A 19162-nucleotide genomic window follows, 5' to 3' on the forward strand; every position below is an offset into this window, starting at 1 on the left:
TAAATCGTGAAACATAGATATCTACACAATATACATGTATATTAAACAAGATACGGTCAAACAGAGCATGTAATAGTCGTGAACGAGGTGGCCACATTCATGTTCATACATGGATGGAGAGATCCAAGTCTTGAAATTCTATAAATAAAGAAGAAATGACACAAACAAATTGATTGACTCACAATTCATTCATTCATTCATTTCTCTCACTCTCTAAGTCTCAACAAGAAAGAGAGAAATGACTGAAGCCAACACCTACATCCTCTACATCATCCTCTGTTTCCTTGCAACTCTCCTCCTCCAATACTTCTTCCATAGATCAAAAACCACCAAGTCCTCCTCCTCCCACCTCCGTCTCCCGCCGAGCCCGCCGTCGATCCCTCTCCTCGGTCACCTCCACCTCCTCTCCCCCTCTCTCCACAAGTCCTTCTCCGCCCTCGCCTCCAAATTCGGCCCTCTTCTTTGCCTCCAACTTGGCGCCGTTCGCTGCATCGTCGTCTCCTCCACCTCCCTCGCCACCGAGGTCTTTAAGACTCAAGATCTCGCCTTTTCCTCTCGACCCAAATTCGCCTTCAGCGACGAGACCCCGTATGGAAGTTCCGGCTTCTTTGCTGCCCCTTATGGCGACTATTGGCGCTTCATGAAGAAGCTCACCATGACTGAGCTTCTCGCTCCTAAGCAAGTCGAACGTTCACGAGCTGTTCGTTACGAGGAGGTATTGCGATTCTTGCGCAAAATGATAGCTTCGGCCGAGAACAACCAGCTCGTTGATGTTGGTGCTGAGCTCATGAAGCTCACCAACAATAGCATTTGCAGGTTTGTTATAAACAAGGATTATTAAAGAAGTGTTTATCAATAATATGATACATAATCAACCACTAATCTTATTTGAGCAGGATGATGATGAACATAAGATGCGCGGACGACGGCGACGAATCCGAGAAGATCCGACAACTAGTAAAAGACACAATGGAAGTCGGAGCAAAAGTAGCATTCGGCGACGTGATCGGATGGCCACTAAAAAGGGTAGCATTTTGGTTATATGGAAAACAAGCTATCGACGTGACGATGAGGTATACAACACGACATACATAAATTCATTTAGATAGTTACGTACGTAATACTCGACTAATCTCACAAAACAACTTCAGATACGATGCGATATTGGAGAAAGCATTAAAGCAACACGAAGAACGAGGAAAAATCGAGGGTTTTGACCGAGAAGATCGAGACTTAATGGATATAATCTTGAAAGTTCATCAAGATAGTGAAGCTGAGTTTAAGATTACAAGAACAAACGTCAAGGCTTTCTTGTTGGTAAGTTTGTTCTTATTATTAACTTGTTTGCATCATCTTTTTTGTGTCTTTATTGGCATATGAACTGCTCCTCTTCAATTTGTCTTGTCATTTTGTAATCAAAGGGGTTTGGATCTGGGTCTTCTTTAAAGTTTGAAACTTTGACAAAATTAAGGATGTCTTTTTTTTTTTTTTTTTTTTTTTTTTTTTTTTTTTTAATGTTTTAAATTCTTAAGAAACCCTTTTGAATTCTCAAGAAACCCATGATTTTAGTTTTTAATTTAGGAACCAAATTAATTAAATAATGATTTTTGTAGGATCTTTTCGTCGGTGGCACCGGAACGTCGACGGAGGTGATGCAATGGATAATTGCGGAGCTAATCAACCACCCAAAGGAGATGAAGAAGCTTAGAGAAGAGATATTCTCGGTCGTCGGAGACTCGAGGTTGGTCGAAGAAACCGACGTTGCATACATGCCTTACTTGCAGGTAAGATTGTAAATGTTAGGAATTATGACTCTCCATCCTGATATGATATTGTCGGTTTTTATCTGATTTTAAATATTGGTTTAACGGTTAGTAATTTGAATTTATTAATTTTGCAGGCGGTGGTGAAGGAGGGGCTAAGAATGTACCCGGCTGTGCCGGTGGCGATGAGGAGCTGTCCACAGAGCTGCAAAATCAGCGGCTTCGACATACCGGAAAACACCATGGTGGGGGTCAACCTGTTCGCCATCATGAGAGATCCAAATGTCTGGGAAGATCCGAACGAGTTCCGGCCGGAGAGATTCTTTTCTCCGACCAAGGAGAACGAGGGAATGAAACAGATCCAGTACGAAATCAAGGGCCAGAATTTCAGCTTCGTTCCGTTCGGCGGCGGACGGCGGGGCTGTCCTGGCTCCACCTTGGCCTTCACCACCAGCACCCTCGTCATCGCCACCATGGTCCAGTGCTTTGACTGGAAAGTGGACGGCAAAGACGACAAGAAAGCCAATATGGAGATCGGGTCGGGTCTCGGGTTGCCCATGGCCCACCCACTCAACTGCATTCCTGTTGTCAAGTTCAACCCTTTTGGTTCTAATTAAAATAAATAAATAAATAAATTTCAAATATTTTAAGAGAGAGAGAAGGAAATAATATGTATTTTATTGTTTACTTCTACTTAATTACCACTTGTTTTTTTTTTTTTTTTTTACAAATAAAAAACTGTCCTTTTTCTATTAAAATATCAATTACTATTAAATTATATTCGTATGCCGCGTAAGCAATTATGGGTGGATATACAAAAGCTTTATGGCTGAATATTTGTAACAACTCGAGTTCACCGTTAGCAGATATTGTTGGGTTTTCTCTCGAAATTTAAAAACGTGTATGTTAGGGAGAGGATTCCACACCTTATAAAGAATGTTTCGTTTTCCTCTCTAACCGATGTGAGATCTCACAATCTACTCCTTTTAGGACCCAGTGTCCTCATGACACTTGAAAATATCATAAACATAGAATCACCGATCACAATAAAACAAAATAACCTTAATTTAATCAAAGAATTAAGTCAAAAATTAGTTTAGTATATAAAATTGTAGGTTAAACTCATACGTCACAAATAATAATAATTAATTAATGGGAATAGGTTAAATCTGTGTCATGTGGGAAGTTTGACCTTTGACTTTACGAATTTTAAATAAATCATATAATAATAAGCAAATAAATTAATAAAACGTGGGTGTGTGGGCATTGACCGAGTATCTTTCAATGATTCCAAACATTTTTTATTACAACAAACAAATCACATAAATCTTCATAAATTATATATTTATATATTTCCTTATTTTTATCAAATAAAATATTACATCATTATCTGTACCAAAGTTGAACATCAGAATATAAAATTAAATTAATTTTCATAAGCTTTAAAGACTAATTCCAAAAATTATAATTATTTTTCCAACTTTATTTTTTTTATTTAGTTTGGCTTCGACCAAACATGTTGAGACCAACTCAACAAGAATTCACATATTTTAATAATTTTTTATTTTTAATTTATAGTTTTATAATATTTCTATAATCAAATTAAGTAGTTAAATTTGATAGTTTTGAAGAGTCAAAAGTAATTTATCAAATTTTACGTTGTTTAATTTTAATAATATTTGATTAGTTCTTTAGGATGTGCTTTGACTTCATTAGTTATTAAAAATTATATTATTCAAAAGAAAAACTAATGGTTAATTATTATGATAATTGTAGATTAAAAAAGAGGTAATTTATTTATGGCTAAATTAATAAAAATGGCCTGAATTTATATTTTGTCTAGAAAATAATATTGAATTTTTAAATATTTCAATATTACCCTTAAGCTTTTGGAAAATATCGATTTTTTTACGCTTTTAAAAAAGCTTAAAATATTAATGAAATTTTGATAATTTAAAGAAAATTTTAAACTTTTTAATATTTTAAGTGTATTATTCAACAATTTAGGATATATTTTTTTTTTAAAGTATAAAATTTTGTATTTTTATTAACTTAGTAGTATCGGTTGGATTAAAGTCTTATTGGGCCTTGTTGTCAGGAAGGTGGCCCAATATCAATATGTAAAAATAGGGCCATGGCCCATTTAAGAAGGTGGTCCAACATCAATATGTAAAAAGAGCTGGCCCATTTAAGGTGGCCCAACATCAATATGTAAAAGTAGAGCCATGGCCCATTTAAGAAGGTGGCCCAACATCAATATGTAAAAATAGGGCCATGGCCCATTTAAGAAGGTGGCCCAACATCAATATGTAAAAATATAGCCATGGCCCATTTAAGAAGATGGCCCAATATCAATATCTAAAAGTAGAACCATGGCCCAAGAAGGCCCTGTTTACATGGATCACATGTCAATCACGCAAAGCATGACATTGCACATTTCATGCCCCATAAAGCTTTTATATTTTAGGACGATATATGTTTGGTTTGTTTCATGAGATTTTGATTCAACTATCGATGTTTCCGATGATATTAAGTATCAAGTTATAATTAGAGATGTCCACGGAGAGGGGGCAGAGATGGGAAGCATTTTCTGTCCTCATCCTGCCACTTATTTCATGTCCGTATCTCTGTCACCTATTTCATTATCTATTTCTGCAAAATTTTCGATCTCATCATATCATCACATGATTCTTACGGTGGAAAGTAATGTTGTTTTCAAAAGCTCAACCTAACCCATAAATGCTGATAAATTGGCATACTTTGTGTTGTTAGGTTTCATAATCAACTGGTAGGGAGTTTTGGCACCCAATTTTGGTAACTTTTTAAGGCTCAAGACATTCATCATCATGTGACAAGTTATTGACTTTGTTGTTGCCCATTCTTATAATTTCAGGGTCAGAAAATTGCCCTTAAAAACAACTCTTCCAAGCTTCCATTTTGCTGCTTCCATGGAGTTCTTCCTGTTTTTGCTTCTGCTTTTGTGCTTTTTCATGGGTACCAACCACAAATCTCTCTCTTTTTCACTCTTTCTAACGTGTTTTGATTGATAGCTTTCCTTTTCAGGAACTGATGCGGCAGTTTTCACTTTGGAGAACAAATGTAGTGACATAATATGGCCAGGAATCCAACCAGGAGCTGGGAAGCCTCAGCTCATGAGCGGCGGATTTCAGCTTAAGCCTGGCGAGATCGTAACGATCAAGGCGCCTGCTGGATGGTCTGGCCGATTCTGGGGTCGTCGTGGATGTTCCTTCGATGTCTCTGGCAATGGAAGGTGCGAAACGGGCGACTGCGGTGGCGTGCTTAAATGTTCAGGCTCAGGAGGTGCCCCGCCTGCTACACTTGCAGAGTTCACCTTAGACAGTCCTTTGGATTTCTATGATGTTAGCCTTGTTGATGGCTATAACATGCCGATTTCAATATCCCCATATGGTGGCTCTGGGAATTGTCAAATGGTGAAATGCCTGTCGGACTTGAATCGACAATGCCCCCGTGGTTTGGAGATGAAGAAGAACGGTACGGTTGTTGCTTGTCGGAGTGCATGCTTGGCTTTCGACAAGCCAGAGTATTGCTGCACGGGTGCATATGGCAGCCCGCAGACGTGCAAACCGACGGTTTACTCGAAAGCGTTCAAGTTAGCTTGTCCGATGGCTTATAGCTATGCATATGATGATCCAACAAGCACATATACATGCCAGAAAGCAAATTATTCAATTAGATATTGCTGAATGAATGATCTTTTACATTGAACTTGTAACTTACAATAGATTCTATGACAGACAATCTCCTTAAATCCTATAACTTTTAAATATTGTACACAATGTTGTGTTCTTCTTTCTTGTATCTTCATGTTCCTTTAAGCTTACTATGTGGTCTGTACAGATCATTTTTCTGGGTTATTGTTATTGACCCGAGCACGTGCATTTCGCTTTCGTATCGGTAAGGGTCTGCAAAAAAGACAGCTTTTGTGAGTAAAAGGCGTTGGTTGGTTGGATGTTCATGTGATTTCATTAACTTTGTGTTTGTTAGGAGGCTACCTTGACCTGTCTCTGCAGGCCTTTAATGTATTCAATGGCCAGCTCTAGCATATCAGCTGTGCTTGTCTGCTGCAAGGAAGAGTGTTTAGATATCAAAACTGTGCGGTGTATGAAAGATTTATGAGGTGGGCTGAGGATAATTACCTTGTCCATGTCAGGAAACAGCTCCTGCAGTTTCTTCATTCGCTCACTAATTCGGATTCTTCTCATCTGCAAATTCAAGAATTTGACGAGTTAGAGTTCATTAGATAAGGACAATCAATGAGAGTTTGATTGAACAAAGAGAGGATCGATCGATCGATCTACCCGCTCTGCGATGCTTCGTGGGTGCGTGGCGCATCCTCTTTTTGCTCGAATTTGGTGACGAACTGGCTCTTCAAATCTCAGAAACTTCTCCACTGGGTCCTTGTTGAAAGTTATAGGTAAGCTCAAATGATGAGCCAATCCACGAATGTCATTTCCTGAATCAGCATTCTGCAGAACAAAGAGTGTTAAGCCAAACGGTTGCAGGTAGATATTGTCAGCTTTGGTCCGTTTACGTATTGCTGCTAGTCTCACGGTTTTTAAAATGCTTCATTCCCCTCTCCAACCGATTTGGGATCTCACAATCCACCTCTTAGGAGTTAGGGTTCTCGCTGGCATATCGCCCGGTGTCTGACTCTAATACCAGTTGTAAAAACACAAACCCCATCTCTAGCAGATATTGTCCATTTTGACCGGTTACGTAAAACTGCCTCACAGTTTTTTGAAACACATCTACTGGGAAGAGGTTTCCACACCCTTATAAGGAATACTTCGTTCCCCTCTCCAGTCGAGGTGGGATCTTACAATCCACCGCCTTGGGAGTCAGCGTTCTCGCTGGCATATCGCCTAGTGTCTGGCTCTAATACCATTTATAACAGCCCAAGCCCATTGTTAGTTGTCCGTTGTCCGTTTGGCCCGTTGCTACGTATGACCGTCATTCTCACGGTTTTTAAAATATGTCTACTAGCGAGAGATTTCTACACCCTTGTAAGGAATGCTTCATTCCCCTCTCCAGTCGATATAGGATCTCACACAAACTGAGTTTCAAAGCACATGAAGCAGACAAAACTTGGCAGGTCCAAGAACTGTATAAGATGTACCTGAGCCTCAAGCAGGATTGATGTTGGAAACGTGCGTCCATTGTTATCTCTCCCTCTTTTTAAGTCTCTGATTGTTGAGCTATCCCAAGAACTTCTTACAGCTCTTATCCTTTTATTCTCCTCTTCTGCAATTGGAGGCATATGGGTTGAGGCAAACGATTGCCCAGATATGTTCATCTGGCTACCAATCCGGCTATATGGATAAGCAACATCCACATCTTTTCTGCTGCAACTCCCAAACTTCTGGATATCCCTCGCAGCATTGCCTGCTAGTCATCAAGAGAAGAGGTAGTCCTGTTAAAAAGTGACTCAGAATTCGTTCTGCGAGTCAAAAAAAGCAAAGTGTAACCGCCCAAGCTCACCGCAATTAGATATTGTCCTCTTTGAGCTTCCCTTTCGGGTGGGCTTTCCTTAAAGGTTTTAAAACACATCTACTAAAGAGAGGTTTTCAAACTCTTACAAGGAATGCTTCGTTCCCCTCTCCAACTAATTGTGAGACCCATTCAATTGATTGTGAGACCCATGTCGGTTAGCGAGGAGAACCAATCATTCCTTATAAGTGTGAAAATTTTTCCCTAATAGGAGTGGCTTAAAACCTTGAGAGAAGTCCAAAGTTTAAGCTCAAAGTGATTAAAGAGAACAATATTTACTAACGATGAACTTGGACTCTTACAACAAGAAATAGGTCAATTCAGTAGCCTTTTGCTCGAGTTCATACGGGGTCAGATTCTTAAAGAGTACAAGAAGATGAAGCAATCCATATTTTCACAAGAAATCAAACCAAATTCAGATTTGGAGCTAAGAACTTCACCAATATGAAAGAACAAGAACCAAAACATAAACCAAAAAGGGATTTCATACCATTTTGAGGAGCCAAATTAGAGAAAAACCCAGCAGGAGAGCTACTTTGCCTGAAAAGATTAGTGGAATTCCTCGCACCATAATCAGAAGAATTCATAACACGAAATAAATTTCCAATCTGAGCTCCACCAGCAGAATTAACCATTGAAGAGGATTGATTACAGAACTCATTATGTTGTCGCACCGATTCCCCCATTTCCTGTTTCACCGCCCTCTCATCAGACCCCGAATCAAAGGTTTCTTCATTATCAGACGCCATAAACCTAGACAAAAAAGCCTCCACCCCAGGGCTCGAAGATCGAATGAAGCGATAATCCTCACGGCCCCCACCGCCATTGTTGCTCGAATCAAAACCTTCAGTTCCATTCACTAGACTCGCAAACAGAGAGTGCGGAGCAGAGTTAGGGTTTTCTTGTTGAGAAACATGATTGTTCGTTGAATCGCAATCCATAAAATCAGGGTATTTCTTTACTTCGTCGTTGGAGAATTTGAAATTTGGACTGCAAAGAAGGCTCATAGTGCCCCTAAACTGTTCGACGAAATTCCAAATCCCAAAAACTGTTCTCGATGGATTCAAACAAAATCAAAACCCAAAGTCTGCAAACAGAACATAAAAACACACAACAGTAAGCATAATCCAAGAACAGAAAAAAACTTCAATTCTAGACAATCACCATTTTCAATCTTTCTCACCTCAAAAACTTGCAAAATCAAGACAAGAGATTCTTAGGAAGCAATCTGAGCAATAAAATCGATGATTCTTATACTGAAAACGCTTCACTAGAACTTCCAAGCGTAGAAGAAAAGAAGAAGAAGAAGAAGAAGAAGAAGGAGAAGAAGAAGAGCAAATGGCGATAACCCATTGAGCCGCCTGTTCATCTATTTAAGGGGTTTGTATTATCCAAACACCCTTGATTTTGCAAATTATTACATAAAATGCCATTCATGAATGTGGAAATCTGATCCGTGACATCAGATTTTGGTTGACCAAAACGGTCATCCTCCGCCCCCTCGAGATTTTTGACGTAGTTTTTTCAATTTATTTATCATTTTTGTTAAAATAACATTATTAGATATATAAATATTTTAAAACAATTAAATTTTATTATTCATTTTGCTATTATTTTCGCAAGACATTCCGCTTATATATTAAATTACACAGTTCACTTAATAAACAATATTTTAACTATAAAGTTTAATATTAATTATTTAAAAAAAAATCAAGAAAATTGCCAAATTTCCATTTGGATAATAAATAAATAAGATTAAATTATTAATAACAAAATTAAAATTAAAATTAGCGAAATTATTTTTAATTATTTTTTTTTTAAAATTTTATTCGACTGTAAAATAGAAGGGAGGATGTTAATAATCATAATCGATCGAGCTTAAATCCACCACCAACTGGTATTGTCCCATTTGGGCTTCTCTTCAAGGACTTCCTTGTAATTAATGTTTTGTTACTCTCTCCAACTACCATAAGATCTCACAATTCACCCTCTTGGGGGCCCAACATCCTCATTGACACACCTAATGTCTAGCTTTGATACCATTTGTAACAGCCCAAACCCATCAATAGTAGATATTGTTCACTTTGACCTATTACGTATCGCCGTTAGCCTCGCAGTTTTAAAACGTGTATACTAAGGAGAAGTTTTCACAACCTTATAAGAAATATTATGTTTCTTTCTCCAACCGATATGAGATCTCACATAACTTGACATGTTATATTGTTGTCACGTCTCACAAAGAACAAGACGTTAATATAAATTCTTTGATCGGAGACAGTAGTAAAAGACAAAAAAAATAGGAAGATAAGGTTGGGGGAGATATTTTGATAGTCATAAATAGTCCTAGCCGACTTGGCTTCTACAAGAAATTTTGTTGTATCAAAAGTCTTTACTTTCTCATAAAGTTTGAAAATGAAGCCATCTTAAATGTCTAACGATATATTGATGCTTTCTATATGGATCCAAAATACCTGACTCGACCCATAACTCACCCGAGTCAGCCTCCGAGTTAGAATCTATAAAAGTCAAACCTTCTCAATTCTTCAAGATTACCTAATCGAGAATCAATACTACAATAATATCAATTATTTTCTTTTTTTTTATTATTATTATTACCATTTCTTTCTTCACATCTTCCACGAGCCTGTCCGTGAAAGTTCGAGTACTTTTTTTATTAGTTCAGTTATATTCATTTTGACAAATTTATCAAATTTCATACCTCGTTCAAGGCAGATGGATGAAAGTCCCACATTGACTAATTTAGAGTCAACGCTCAAAGTGGACAATATCATACTATTGTAGAGAATCGTGTTTATTAACTTGTGATTTGCACAAAAAATAATAATAAATAGGAGAAAAAATTAACGGCCTTCTATTATCTTAATATATATGTTTCTAACAACGTTGCATACCATATTTTAACGTATTGAATATTAATTTAAGCTCTAAATATTACGGTGGTTACCGCGTCACTAAATTAGAGTATTCACAACAAACATATAATGAAACAAAAAGTTGGAGTTTTCTTAATTAATTTTTTTTACCGATTAATAAAATTAATGTTATATTGCTGGTTGGTATACTCACTACACAACTAGGAGTGGACTTTGATAAAAAAAAGTCAACTAAATTTATTAGGAACAACGCAAGTTGGTGCTCGTGTTTTGAAATAGTCAACTACGAACTGCCTCTCATTTACAACACGTATGAATGTGAATTAAAAATCTCACATAGTACCCACATGACATTTTTATTCATTGCATTAATTTTTAAATTAAACTATACTTTTTATTTTCTTTACCGGTAAATATTTAATAAATTATTTGAGAAAATGATGTATATATAAAAATAAAAGTCTACAAAATAATTTGTATAAAACATTAATTGATTAAGGTTTTCATAAACTTGATTAATTATGGTCTTAATTTTTGTTTAATCTTTAAAATTGAAAGCAAAATAGTAATAATAATAATAATAATAATAATAATAATAATAATAATAATAATAAGAATTAGAATAAACTTTAATTTTATTCTCTTTGTTAAGATGAATGGGGATAAAAATGTAATTTCGTGCCTACACCATATATTATTATTTATTTTTTAATTATTGTGCTTAATTCGATTTTTTATATATATTTTTGTAAATTAATTAAATTTAATAAAGTATTTAAAATAAATATTTTCATATAAAAATTTACTGATTTTTTATTTTTTAAATAATCTAAAATTTCAATATATTCAATTAAATTTACAATTAAATATTGAATGGAATACGACAAACCATATTTACTTATGGATTTTAAATACAATTAAATAATTAAAATAAATAAATTTGGTAAACCTCGTGTTCTTAAAAAAGACTTTGACAACTAAAGTCAACAATACCGCCATTCTAAAAGCGGTTTCAAGGTTTAGAATTTCAACCAAGGGAAGAACAAATATTATTTTTTTTTATTTTTTATTTGTTTTATTAAACATAAATAAATAAATACATTATTAAAAGTCAGCTAGGGCAGTTTAGCCGACAAAATGGGCAATTTTCTAAATTTAATTACCATTTATTAAACTATAATTTGTATATGGTCAAATTAATCTTATTATTTACAAAATTATCACGTTTTTTTTTACCCTTTTTCCGTAAAATAATATATTTTTTTCTTTATATATTTGTAATTCATTTACTTTATATATATTTTTTTCATCTTCCTAATATATAAATATTTTGTCCCATTCACTACTCTAATACAATGAAATTTTAATTTTTTTTTTAATTATTTTTTAATTATAATTTCTCTGTTGTAATTAGGTGGTATTTTATTTTATTAATATTTAATTACCAATAAGCTTATAGTAATTAATGAATAAATTTATATCAACTAGGTAGAGGAGCTAAATCAAAGTAAATTGAAGTCAAAGTCAAATAGAATTTAGCAATAACAAAAAAAGAAATTAACTTAAAAGTAATTAAAATGATTTTATTAAAAAAAGAAAGCAATAATTAAAATACTTGAATGACGTCATCTTATCATTGTCCGTACAATGGGATACAAGCTGAAAGTTTGAAATGGGTGACTGAGAAGCTGACGTCACCCCATTCTTGTTGTCGTCCCAAATGACAATTTGAAGCTATTTGTTTTTTTTTTTTTTTTTTTTTTTTTTTTTAAATAATAATAACAAATTAAATTAATGAATTTTTTTAATATCAAGCACCTAAAAGTAGAAATTATCATAATCACAGATTTCTAATTTAATATATTTTTTTTCCATTCCTAAAAATTATTGCCCGAGTGAGAAAGAGAGAGAAATTGAAGAAGAATTTAGCTACCCGTGGTCAATAAAAATCTTTTGAATTAATTCAAAATTTTAAGTTGGTTGGGTTGAAGAAAAAATCTTTTGAATTAATTCGAAATTTTAAGTTGGTTGGGTTGAAGACCCGAACAACTCAAATAGAGTTTAGGTAACCCTAAGAAAAAGTTGAGTTGAGTTGGGTTGTTATATAAAAAAACCATATTTATCTATTATATATATTACATTAATAACTAAAATTTCAATATTAAATATTTACAAATCACATCACATTACTAACATTAGTTACAAATGTTAAATATTTCTAATATTTTTAAAAGTTTGGTTGGAACCCCATTTTCGAGTCGGTCGGAATAAAAATGCCTAAATTTTTTAACCCTAACGTGACAACTTGAGTTTGTTTTAGAAGTAAATAATTATGATAATATTTGATATAGTTAGTCTATATGCATATAAAATGAGATGTAGATCTAAATAATGTCTCTCAACAATGTGTAATGTAATATTATAAGAAAGAGAAGGTGGTGGTGATATTAAACTAATATACTTACAAGATAATAGGAAGATTATTTTAACTTTAATTGCTTGACTATGCCTATCCAAGTCTATAACTTTTCTTTAAAAAATATATAAAATGTTGATATGATAAGGGAGAAGCTAACTAGATTCTTATTTAATGATATTTAACCATTTCCTAATATTACATCCAAGTTAGAAATTAAATAGATACAAAAAAAATAAATAATAATAATTTGATACATTATAAACTTCAATAAGTTTCTTCTTAATGAACTCGTAAAAAGAGCGGTCTAGTGAATTTACTCTTATTTGTGGAAAGAGGCGGGAAAATGTTTACTCAAATTCTCAAGATGTGCTTGTAGAGTTGAGTCGGTCGAGGTTGGCAGTGTTAATAAGATGAATATTAGATGATAAAATAATATAATAATGATTTTTTTTTTTTTGTATTTTAAAAAATTTAAGAGTGTAAAAAAATGGAAGGAAAAGGATGGAAAAAGACATTTAATAATGGAATGAAAAAAGAAAGGGATAAAAGAGGAATTTGGACCACAGATTTGGAGAAGATGGTATTTTTAAAAAAGAACCAATACCCTTTGCTGCGGCACGAAACGACAAAACTAATTACAACTAAGATTAGGCACAAAATCCCACCAAAAAGTCGGTAAGCACTGCCAAACGTGGCCTTATCATCTTCCTTTCATTATTCTTATTTTATTCTTTTTGTTTCAAAATTGGGTTCTTCAAGCTTCTACAGCATACATAGAGAGCATCATCCTCATCTTCTTCAACCAATTGGGTTCTTAAAGCGCTACTATGTATGGCTATGAAGGGACACATCAAATAATTGAGATTCTAAACAAAGATAACAACTTCTGGTATCAGTGGCGGGAAACAAGGACACCACATTATGATGCCCCCTCTTCTTCCGGAGGCGTCGGGTGTGGGAGCTTCCCATTCTTATTCTTATGGATCACCCAAACTTCTTTAACAATCTTTCTTCTTTAATTCTATCATTTTCTGAAGAAGTTGACTATTCAGATCATCTATGATGCCATACTTTTATCCTATACACTTGATCAACCTAAAGATGGGCCGGCCAGGCCCATTCCCATTCCCATTCCCATTCCCAATTCCCATCTCTTGTTCGACTACCAAGAAAGACTACAGAAGGATAAGCTTTTAGCAAGACAATGGAACTAAGAGAAACAAAAAGAAGTGATTAAGGCTTCAAACTATGTATATATTTAACACAATAACAATACCCATTAAGCACAAGAGGGTTTAACAAACCATGACCCCAACCACCACACCGCATGAAGCAAAAAAAGAAAGAAAAAAAAATGAAACAATTGACAAAAAGAACTACGTCTATTTTATCTATTTATTGAGTTAAGACATTAATTATGCCACAATAGATCGACAAGATAATTTCAGTTCCAACAACGTAGTTTGGTTTTTCTCACAATTTTGAAACGTAGCCCAGAACGATCACGCCTAGCAGAACCATCATCATTCAATAGTATGCTTTCCGGGGGTTATTCTACCAAAACCAAATAAAAAAACACATGCACTTGATTAACATAGGCATTGAAGTAAGCGACTTCAAACTAAAATGGGTGTGTCGTGAATAAATACCAGTGGATTTGGTCTGTAACGATAACCAAGCATCATGCGCTTCTTGTACTGCTCGTATATATCGTCTTCTGGAACCACCTCGCCAGGTTGGTGTGCTCCAACTCCCAAGTTATTTGTTTTTACATCGCCTGCCAGTATAGGATCTGCAATACCACTCTTAGAGCTTCCCAGACCCTCCCCTGCGATTTGCACTTGCCAGTATTAGAAGGTTCCTCCGTCATCAAATGTATTTTCATAGGAACTGGAATCGTTATCTAAACTTTTGGTTCAATATAAACTCCAGGAAAAGAAGTCTAATGACTTGTCAAAAGCTTCAGGAAAATGCACTTGAGATAGATCTAATTAAGAATTTACTAGAGACTGGCATTGTTTAGTCCAATGGTTGTGCCCTGGGGGTATGTGCAATGTGTCCTCTGGTGTGTGAGCAAAAAAGATGGGTTGGAGGGGAGAGAGAGAGGACCTTCTTTCCATCCCATTTTAGATAGGAGTCTGTGCCCCACATTATCAGCCTGAATTTTAGCCTTATCAGCGGCTTCTCTAGAAAATTTCCGGACGGATGCATCATTGCACGTAGCCAAGAACTTTTCAAGCTCCTCTTGGGGAATGAAGTCACCCATGTGATGCCCCCTTTTCCCTGAAGAAGCTGAAGCTGCAAAGCACCCCCAATATAGAAAAGGAAATTCAAACAATTGCACCAATAATGCTAAAAGCTACATAAATAATGGTCAAACAGGTATACCCCAGTAGGTATTAATACCTTGAAGAGATGCGGGAGGGGGCATTTCATCTTTTGACTGTTTAGGTTGTCTCATCCTCTCTTCGCGGGCAGCTTTCTTCATGTAGAATTCCATCATTGCAATTGGATCTCCACTTGATGGTGGCCTAGATTCACCTTATAATGTGAAGACAATGTGACAATTACAATGTTAACTCATTGAACATGGTGAGCACTCAAAAGCTTTCGGCTAAATGTCTCCAACAATTTCGGACATAAGATGCCCATTTTTTCCCTACTCTCAGTTGAATTTTAGGGGCAGCACCTTAATTTAGGATTACAAGACAAAAGGAAGTCAAGGTGTCAAACAGTTACCTGTCCTTTCAGACCATGCAGTAGTATTAGATGAACCCACAGAAGTTCTTGAATCCTCAGACGATTCATATAGAGCAGAGGCAGGGGATTGATAATTTGATGAGGAAGACTGCTGGAGAGATTTCTGGGAACCAACCCTTGACTTAGAAGTTTGAATGCTCCCACCATCTACAAATAGAAAGAGAAAAATGAACGTGAAAAACAATTCAAAGTCCCATAAAAATGGAGGCAGCCTGCCCCTATAGACTAATATCTTTCATAAGAAAAGGGACCTCATATTTCAAAGGAAAAAAATCACAAAAAAAAAAAAAAAAAAAAAAAAGAAAAGATAAGAAGTCTTATTTCAGAATACATTTATTTTCTTCTAATCCCAAAAAGTTCCCCAACTTGACACCTAAAGTTCACAAGTACACAACAAAAACTAATGCCCAAATGTAACACAATTTTCATAATAACACCAATTCTGGTTTTCAAAGGTTATAATATGAGAAACAAGAGAGAGGGCTACCATTGGATGTTTTAGATTCGACGATCTGTGAAAGAGCTTTTTCTTCTTGAGCTAATTGATATTCATAGTATTTGAAATCTGCAGAACTCTCATCAAACAGAAATCTGCAAATACAATAAACATTTCATTTTAAAAAAAAAATCATTTTTGAGAAGGAAAGCATCAAGTAACAAATGAAGCCATAGATACAAGAAACAGTAGCAGAAAGGGAAATGTTAAGAAAGAACAATTCATGGAAACTTTTTGAACCACGACAAGAACTTACTTGAAAGGAGTATCTCCAGGATTTTTTTGGCGAGTTACATGCTCAAATTGCCTTCCATGTTTAGCCACAAAACTTGCTAGCTTGTCGGCAACTTTCTTCACTGTAGGATCACTTGGTGAAGGTGGTGCTGCATATCACTTATAAAACTGATTAAAACCAAGAGCATGAACAAGTGAATGCAAATTACTCTTGCAGCAGGCTGCTACATATTCCAATTCTTTCATTGAACATCTCTTCCACCAATGTTGAAAGGTATTAAAGGTATACACTGCATTCATGAGACAAGAAATTTTCAAGAGTGCTTTGTACTCTACATCTGAAGCAGTCCAAGTTTTAGATGAGATCTAAACTCACGGTCCGAACAAAAGCCAATGCAGTTAATTGAAGTAAAATGGATTACAACCTACATGGTAATTCTACATTGCCCAAACCCCCTGATTGAACAATAATGGTTGTCTGTAGATTCAAGAACAAGGCGCACTCTTTGTGCAAAAAATGTTGGTAAAAAAAGATTTAAAGTGTGAAGATGAAATCAGGAAGAAATCTTCAATAGACCAATTTAAAATTGGAAATACAAAGGCCAAGTACAGGCAAGAAAAAGAACATACTACAACATAGCTCTTTTCAACGGAAATCAATCAAGGTCTGTCAGCCTTAGCGAATTAAAAATATACATATAAATTACTTACTCACCTTCCTATCCCAAATAATTTTCCAACACCAATAGATAACAGTTATTCAAGAGAATAAATTGAGTCAACTTGTCAATAAAATATATAAAACAAGCTAACAGAGTTATTCTAGCCATACTCTAGGATGAAAGAATTTGAATCATGATGTATTGAACATGCATACAACAGAACGGCTGAAATTATGTAACCAGTTCACCACCGCAACCAAAAACCCCTTAAACAGAACAGGTTTATGGGTTTACAAACTCTGACAAGTACTTGTCATTGATCATAACAAGAAAGGAGTATCAGTATAAAGTAGTAATTACCATCACCAGATTGAACTACTGACAGCTCAGTACCATCTTGTGGACCTAACTTTTGACGCTTCTCTGGTAGATGATCAGATGCATCTACCACATCAGATTCATCTTCATCCTCATCTGCTCCTAACTTAACAGAAGGCGCCACAAGCTTAGACTTCTGCTTCAAGCTGAAAGCAAGTTTTCCACTTGGAGCAGTCTTACGAATCTCACCACCTTTAAACTGTATACCAGTTTTACCACTTGTACTGTGTGGAATAGAAGTCCCTGCTATAATCTTGATTGGTTTTGGCTCCTCAGAGGGAGCACCTTTATCCTTATCCTTATCCTTATCGCCATTTTTCTGTTGGAGTTGTTTAAACCTTTCCATAAATGAACCATCGTTGACAAAAAGGGTAGGGGGCATTCCTTTGTCCATCGAGAGGAACTGAGTACTCGAGCTGCTTAGAATGAATCATCATTAGACAAACAAGCAACCAAACATTCTAAACGATGATGTAAAAGGAGAGAACCAAACTTCGTAGACAACTTTGAAACAATAAAATCAATATTCAAATCATCAAGGAAAAAAAAAGGAAATCCCAAAGGATAAATGAAACCTTCTCCCTTCAAACAGCCCCCGGCCTTCTTCACTAATTAAACATAACATTGTTTAATCCCACATCTCTATGTAAAGAAGAAAAAAAATATAAACACAGTTCAGCAGATCCTAAATTTATCAGCACCTTCCATTGACATACCACAAAGACACCAAGACAGTGCCACTTTATAGAAAGAAAAGAAACAACATGCCAGAACAGACGAATTGATATTAACAATCATCCACAAAATCTCATACCACTCTCTGCTTAAACATGGGGGCCTTTATCTAATCGAACAATAATAAAAACAAAATAAAAAAAAAACTCATGACAGTAAACCAACCAAATCAAAACGGCGAATATTAAATGAAATTAACAACAACCAGGCAACAGACGACGATTAACAAATACACACTAATGTTTCCGTATTTCTGTTGGTGCAGGCATGAGAGCCCATACAAAATGTTGCGTGCGTGGAAAAACAAAACATAAACATCCGCGTAATTAAAGAGAAACCATATCGAAGAAACCCTAACTCCAGAACCTAAAAGCCTACGAAGAACAATCACAATCAAAAGCGAAAACAAACGAAAATACAGAATCCAAAACGACAGACAGCGAGTAACTAATATAATTCAACGAATCAAAATAAATAATTAACCGACCCAGACGCTCCGTGAACAATCTTGAATCTGAGAACGGAAATCTTCGGCTTCGACTGCAAAACTCGACGCCGACTGGATTCCGCTAACGCTGATTAACGATCGCAAGATGAATTAGAGGAAGAATCGAATTGTAATAAATCATTAACTGACCTTCAGGCTCAGCAATTTGTGTTTCGCGCACAAAAGTGAAGTAGAAGAGATGGCCTTTCGCTCGCCGTTCATAAAATATAAAAAGAAAAATTTCAGTTCCGTATCAAATGTCGAAAGAAATTCGATTAGATAACACCAAAAATAAAAAGTACGTGGCCTATTAGATTATTGGTAAGTTGCACCCTTTTTTTTCCTTTTTTTTTTTTTTTTTTTTGTTAAATACTCCAAACTTTTTAATATTTGCTCAAAATATTTTTAATAGATTTCTATGCTTAAATTCATAAACTATAAATTTGTGAAAAAAAATACTTATGCCTCCAAATTTTATATTTTTTTGGTAATCCTAATTCTTAAATTTTAAATTTTCTATTTAATTAATACCGTGTTCTTTTAACAACAAAAATCTTCTTCAATTTTTCTAAAATTCGACCTATAATTGAAACCAATCTCATTGTTCAAGGGCGAAGGTGATGATCCTTTTCATATTTTTGTGAGTGAATCATGCAGATTTGATCAAAACATTTCAAGGGGAGGAGATAACTATTTTTAATTTCATAAATCATGTAAATTTGACTTATTGGAGATTTAAGGAGATCAGGAATAAATGCCATCCACAAACGTCTTTCGTCGGGAGACTCTAAATACCCATAATATG

The 19162-nt window shown here is 35.1% G+C and overlaps 4 protein-coding genes across 7 annotated transcripts; 2 read left to right on the forward strand and 2 right to left on the reverse strand.

The window, feature by feature from the left end:
* The first annotated feature begins 163 nt into the window (after positions 1-163).
* On the forward strand, positions 164-2482 carry LOC111807665 (cytochrome P450 705A22). The gene is made up of 5 exons (XM_023693483.2): positions 164-816; positions 897-1073; positions 1152-1317; positions 1614-1784; positions 1901-2482. Exons 1-5 carry the CDS (start codon positions 239-241, stop codon positions 2378-2380), a joined length of 1572 nt encoding a protein of 523 aa, XP_023549251.2. The 5' UTR covers positions 164-238; the 3' UTR covers positions 2381-2482.
* Positions 2483-4607: 2125 nt separating this feature from the next.
* On the forward strand, positions 4608-5599 carry LOC111807718 (thaumatin-like protein). Its single transcript, XM_023693563.2, has 2 exons — positions 4608-4757; positions 4827-5599. Exons 1-2 carry the CDS (start codon positions 4712-4714, stop codon positions 5486-5488), a joined length of 708 nt encoding a protein of 235 aa, XP_023549331.1. The 5' UTR covers positions 4608-4711; the 3' UTR covers positions 5489-5599.
* On the reverse strand, positions 5449-8642 carry LOC111807717 (transcription factor bHLH130). 3 transcript variants are annotated; one of them, XM_023693562.2, is made up of 7 exons: positions 8476-8642; positions 7783-8379; positions 6922-7190; positions 6104-6271; positions 5942-6007; positions 5798-5863; positions 5449-5707 (listed from the first exon to the last, which is right to left on the reverse strand). In XM_023693562.2, exons 2-7 carry the CDS (start codon positions 8297-8299, stop codon positions 5663-5665), a joined length of 1131 nt encoding a protein of 376 aa, XP_023549330.2. In that variant the 5' UTR covers positions 8300-8379; positions 8476-8642; the 3' UTR covers positions 5449-5662. The 3 variants fall into 3 exon arrangements, with proteins under 3 accessions (XP_023549330.2, XP_023549328.2, XP_023549329.2); XM_023693560.2 differs by having other exon boundaries at positions 5798-5866; XM_023693561.2 differs by having other exon boundaries at positions 5798-5866; positions 6922-7187; positions 8476-8641.
* Positions 8643-13838: 5196 nt separating this feature from the next.
* LOC111806793 (SURP and G-patch domain-containing protein 1-like protein) lies at positions 13839-18631 on the reverse strand. 2 transcript variants are annotated; one of them, XM_023692255.2, is made up of 9 exons: positions 18508-18631; positions 17118-17551; positions 16118-16244; positions 15853-15956; positions 15345-15512; positions 15012-15146; positions 14715-14903; positions 14255-14433; positions 13839-14159 (listed from the first exon to the last, which is right to left on the reverse strand). In XM_023692255.2, the coding sequence occupies exons 2-9, from the start codon at positions 17527-17529 to the stop codon at positions 14133-14135; spliced, it is 1341 nt and encodes a 446-aa protein (XP_023548023.2). In that variant the 5' UTR covers positions 17530-17551; positions 18508-18631; the 3' UTR covers positions 13839-14132. The 2 variants fall into 2 exon arrangements, with proteins under 2 accessions (XP_023548023.2, XP_086985436.1); XM_087129310.1 differs by having other exon boundaries at positions 18358-18611.
* Between the last annotated feature and the right edge of the window lie 531 nt (positions 18632-19162).

The sequence above is a fragment of the Cucurbita pepo genome, chromosome 12 (assembly GCF_057944985.1).
Source record: "Cucurbita pepo subsp. pepo isolate OVF chromosome 12, ASM5794498v1, whole genome shotgun sequence".
Lineage (NCBI taxonomy): Eukaryota > Viridiplantae > Streptophyta > Magnoliopsida > Cucurbitales > Cucurbitaceae > Cucurbita > Cucurbita pepo.

What these genes read in the sequence shown, in the direction of transcription:
- LOC111806793 (XM_023692255.2), bottom strand. Translation starts at nt 17,529, where the DNA reads ATGGACAAAGGAATGCCCCCTACCCTTTTTGTCAACGATGGTTCATTT. An exon ending in AGTAGTTCAATCTGGTGATG is followed by an intron (nt 16,245 to 17,117) that starts GTAATTACTACT and finishes AGTGATATGCAG; the next exon opens with CACCACCTTCACCAAGTGAT. An exon ending in CCCTCCCGCATCTCTTCAAG is followed by an intron (nt 14,904 to 15,011) that starts GTATTAATACCT and finishes GGTGCTTTGCAG; the next exon opens with CTTCAGCTTCTTCAGGGAAA.
- LOC111807717 (XM_023693560.2), bottom strand. Translation starts at nt 8,299, where the DNA reads ATGAGCCTTCTTTGCAGTCCAAATTTCAAATTCTCCAACGACGAAGTA. An exon ending in CACGAAGCATCGCAGAGCGG is followed by an intron (nt 6,008 to 6,103) that starts GTAGATCGATCG and finishes TTGAATTTGCAG; the next exon opens with ATGAGAAGAATCCGAATTAG. An exon ending in TGTTTCCTGACATGGACAAG is followed by an intron (nt 5,867 to 5,941) that starts GTAATTATCCTC and finishes TCTTCCTTGCAG; the next exon opens with CAGACAAGCACAGCTGATAT.
- LOC111807718 (XM_023693563.2), top strand. Translation starts at nt 4,712, where the DNA reads ATGGAGTTCTTCCTGTTTTTGCTTCTGCTTTTGTGCTTTTTCATGG. An exon ending in GCTTTTGTGCTTTTTCATGG is followed by an intron (nt 4,758 to 4,826) that starts GTACCAACCACA and finishes TTTCCTTTTCAG; the next exon opens with GAACTGATGCGGCAGTTTTC.
- LOC111807665 (XM_023693483.2), top strand. Translation starts at nt 239, where the DNA reads ATGACTGAAGCCAACACCTACATCCTCTACATCATCCTCTGTTTCCTT. An exon ending in ACCAACAATAGCATTTGCAG is followed by an intron (nt 817 to 896) that starts GTTTGTTATAAA and finishes TTATTTGAGCAG; the next exon opens with GATGATGATGAACATAAGAT. An exon ending in ACGTCAAGGCTTTCTTGTTG is followed by an intron (nt 1,318 to 1,613) that starts GTAAGTTTGTTC and finishes TGATTTTTGTAG; the next exon opens with GATCTTTTCGTCGGTGGCAC.